The sequence below is a fragment of the Saccostrea echinata genome, unplaced genomic scaffold (genome assembly GCF_033153115.1).
Source record: "Saccostrea echinata isolate AGI-Se365-2 ecotype Australia unplaced genomic scaffold, CSIRO_AGI_Sech_v1 ptg000016l, whole genome shotgun sequence".
Classification (NCBI taxonomy): Eukaryota; Metazoa; Mollusca; class Bivalvia; order Ostreida; family Ostreidae; genus Saccostrea; species Saccostrea echinata.
In genome coordinates, this window is record NW_026889765.1 from 7,415,429 (window position 1) to 7,420,003 (window position 4,575).

Here is a 4,575-nt window from a genome sequence, read left to right on the forward strand (position 1 = left end):
TATTTTATTTATATAGAGATAGATTTAGTTGCTATTAACATTTTTTTTTTTTTTTTTTTTTTTTTTTTTAAAAAGATCCCTTACAAAATTTGCCCTTAAGTTAAAGATTTAAAAGTCTTTATCGACTGTGCTTAAGAATTCTGATTAAAATGAAAATTAAAATGACTTTTCTACGCTATACATTTTGATCTTACTAACCCAATATGAAGATTACAAATACAAGCAAGCGTATTTGTAATTTTGTAATTAACACAAGAAAGGATAAAACATCTTAATGTCAGTAAAAATTATAGATGTGAGATTTAAGATTTATCACTCTTTTGATCAATAAAAAATCAATATCATTGAAACCCATCTTCTTCCTCCTTCATCACAAAAAAGCTTCAAACAAATCAAAATTATTGCTGAAGGTAACCGAGCGGCTCCTATGAACAGTCCAAACTTATAAATTCAAATACACATATCTTCTCAAAATGGCGAGTGAAGATGAAGTATACCATGTACCAGAAGATATTGAGGTCCAAGAAATCGGTCAATCTGCCAGAATGGGCGTTCCGGACATCCAGGAGCCTGAGGCCGAAGAGCCGCAACCACGAATTTGGCAGTTCTACGCAGCCACCCGGATATTTTCACTAACCCTCATATTGGGCAGCTTGATTACTGGATGGATTACGTATTCACTAATGCCTGCTGAAAAAGTAACAAATACAATATAATATATATTTTATAAAATTTATTTTAAATCCAATATTAATATTATTTACAGTATTACGATATATTTTATGGTTCTTTTTAAACAAATGTGCTGGGAAAATACTAGTAGCAGTACTTTGTAGTGGGTCTTATTATGTTCCGTTTTTATACCCATTTATTTACCCACCCATCCCCCACCCCCTTTTTTAAATAGTCATTTAATTTGTATTTGAGATTGTAAGTTATCGTCTTTATTTTTTTAAATTTTGATGAAGGCTTCTAATTTATCAAGGATTTTATTACAATTTCACTTTCATCGCGTTTCTTCTATAAAATATTTACTAAGTACAACTTAAAAATTCTTTGGGGAATTGATCACTGATGTTGTGTTAGCGAGAGTTAGAGTTATAATTACCCTAACCTGAAAATATCTCTTCTGTTGGAGATTTTAAGGTGGGTGTTAATGCTAAAAAAAGGGACCGGAAGATTTGGCAAAAAAAGTCATGTACAAAGGTCAGTTAGTCAACCATCAGAACGACAACTCGAGAAAAAAATTGAAGTGGGGTTTTTAATTTTTTTTAATAGGAAAGCTCTAACTTAATTTTGGAAATGCTGGTAATTTGGAGAGGAGCACACCAATTCAAAAAAAAAAAAAAATGAATTTCAAGTAATCGCAACTATTCATTAATATTAACTCAATATAGATAAAACTGAAAAAAACGCAAACTTAGGAATGTTCGCATATTGTGCTAATTTATACACTGTAACACTGAATTTTGAAAGACGACACTAATTTATTTATCTTGGTAACTTGTGAAAACTAATTTCATTATCAGCTAAAAAAAATTGAAGAAGAACTTTTCATTCAAATACAAATATTAAAGAAAAATGTAATTCTGAATTTTCTGAATTTGACTTTTTAGAAATTTCTAAACAACGAATGCAAAGCCGAGGATTTGAAGCGCAGATTCATGATCATTCAAGTTATTGGCACAGTCATCGCTTTAGGGCAATTGGTCAACATATGCTATCAACTAAAAGTTAACACAGCCGAAAAATACAAAATTCAAGAACCATTGAATTATGTGGACGGTAGATCGGAGGTCCTGTTTATTCTTCTTTTGGTATTCATTCCTCAGCTAACCATTATGACCGATTTCGATACCAAATGCCGTTTAAATACGACATCTACTACCCGATGGTGCGACAACCAGTTTTCGAACATGGATGCCCGGGATTCTGCTGATGTCAAGGCCCGACTGGCTTTCGCAATTATTGGCTTCCTAAGCTGTCATTTCCGGTTTATTTTCAGTAGAAATTTGCCGAGGTTGGGCAGGAAAGGAGTGGCTGACGAGTTCGGAGCTTACAAATTAGAGAAAACCAAGCAAATCCAAACTCTCATTTTCCTCGATAAAAAGTGTCCACGAATCCTAAAATTTGTTGGCCTGGATTTTCTCTGCATTTGTCGAAAGTAAATATTATATTAGTGAAAACATGTAGACTTTTAGTACAGATTTATATAGTTAACAAATTTTAAAAGTGAACAAACATTTTTCACTTTGTATGACACCATAGACGCTGCAAAGTCATATCGAAGTAAATCAACTTCCTTTCTTTTTATGGCTAAATTCAACCAAAGATAATCATTCTAAAAATGAAGTTTTTTTCTTAATCGTTCCATTATAAGAATCTCATGAATAATGATAAAATAATTCTTTCAATTATACAGGATTAAAATTCCCTTACCATGTTTTCTTGGTTACTGCATATTGGACCATTGTACGCCTGTTTGGAGATGGATGTACTGTGTTTTGGAATGCTGGATCGGACGGCTTACAATCTGTCCGAAAAAAGAACGAGGTGAAGTCTGGTATGTGAACAGGGCCAGGAGATGCCGCAGACGACCTGGGTTTTTTTGCATTAACAAAGAAGATCCGTTCTGGCTTGGCGAGTACACGATGTTTATCTTGGGTTTAGCAACGGTTCTGACTGTATATTACGTGAGCATTTATTTGTGTTTTCTACCCGGAGCAGGGATAAAAAAATTGGAAACATTGTTAGGAATATACAACAAAATGTTAGCTTTTTTATAAGATACTGAATGCATTAAATAAAACCTAAAGAGCCCTCTATACACTGCACACTAAATAGTTCTGATTTTGTGGTATTTTTGTGCAGATAGAGTAATCTGCCCTTTGATCAAGAATAAAATAAATTGAAAATTGTCAGTTTATTACTTAATTTGTAACCAAATCAAGCATTCGCGACATTTTAATAGGACAAGATGAATAGAATGTATTCTTCATTTGCAGTATTTTGCCCACTTTAGTAAACAACAGTGATTTCTGTTCATCAGTACTTCATTGTCATTGAACATTTTTCCTGGGGGTAAATGCAAGGTACCTTATGCTGAAAATGTGATAGATAAGTTCAATATTTACACCTTTATCACTATAATTTTCTCTATGTTCAAAACATCTTTTCCTTCAGTGTATAGAGGGCCCTTAATTAAACCCAAGTAACATTTTCAAAAAAGACAACGGCCGACGAATTTTGAAGCAAATATTGGAGATTCTTCGGGCCACGATCGGCAGTTCATCGGCCGTTGTCTTGTCCGATTTTGGCTCCTTTTTTCGTCGGCCGACCAATTTTGTGTCCGTCGGGCCCAGTTATAATTTTTTCTGCGTCGGTGGCCGATTTCTTTAATTGAAGCAGTTATTGAATAGTCCATCGACCAACCCTTGATCATCGCCCGACCATCTGCAGACAGTTTGGTAAGTCGATAGTCGGTCGGTCGACATAAAGGTATTGGGTTTTCGTAAATGTCGGCCGATGATGAAAATCAAACTGCAGCTCAAAGATCGAGGGACGATTGACCGACTTATAAATATTTAAACATTTGAAGTCATCGGTGTTCGTAGGAATTAATGTGACTGCTCCTTGTACATCTCCCGATGCTAGTGTCGGCCGATCATGTTTTACAGCCGCCGATACAAGAAAAATTTGGTCGCCCGACCATCGGCTTAAATGTGACCTAAGTATTAGCCAGCAAAATGATCTGTATCTTTAGAGTTAATTCGTGTGTATAAGTTACACGACTTTACTGAGATTATTTGTTTTTTTAAATTCTATAACCTTTTTTAGATTGTTTATGCTTCAGATTTCTACTTTCTTCGATTCTTTTAGATACACTGGATTCCCATATTTTAATCTTTTTTTTTTTCAAATTGAGAATAAATAACTTTAAAGCAGTTTTTATGATTTACTTATTGAATTTACTTATAGGCTATAATACATGCATCTAATTATATAAAATGATGCAAATAGAAAGCACAGCAACTATTTAAAAAAAAGGAATATATATATATATATATATATATATATATATATATATATATATATATATATATATATATATATATATATATATATATATATATATATATATATATATTCATAAAAGAAGAATAAAAGCATAGAAGCATATTCGAACCCAACACTTTTAATGGAGACTTTGATCAACTGCTTACGTATCACAACTATAATCAAGAACGTTTCAGTGTTATTAATAGCACTTGTCAATTTGGTAGTACACATCGATCATTTGATTTCGAGTTTGATCTCATATGATTCCACCATCAATGTTCCCGTGTTTACTGTATGCAACCAAAAGTAGGGTTGTGAATATATATTTAAGTCTAAATACTTCATCATGTTGTACGTAATTAGAACATGCATTTTATCAGTAGTTTCCTGAACCCCTTTATACATGGGTTAAACTTTGTGACCGCAAGGTGGGGAATTTTTTTTTTTTTTTTTTTTTTACCAGTTTTTCTTCTTTAGTCTTTTATTTAGAAGATCCATTCTAATTGTTTGCAGAGA

General features: G+C 32.9%; 1 protein-coding gene across 1 annotated transcript; it reads left to right on the forward strand.

Moving 5' to 3' along the window:
• Nucleotides 1-473: 473 nt before the first annotated feature.
• Nucleotides 474-2,814, forward strand: LOC133188103 (uncharacterized). Its single transcript, XM_061323483.1, has 3 exons — nucleotides 474-698; nucleotides 1,617-2,164; nucleotides 2,423-2,814. The coding sequence occupies exons 1-3, from the start codon at nucleotides 474-476 to the stop codon at nucleotides 2,784-2,786; spliced, it is 1,137 nt and encodes a 378-aa protein (XP_061179467.1). The 3' UTR covers nucleotides 2,787-2,814.
• Nucleotides 2,815-4,575: the final 1,761 nt, after the last annotated feature.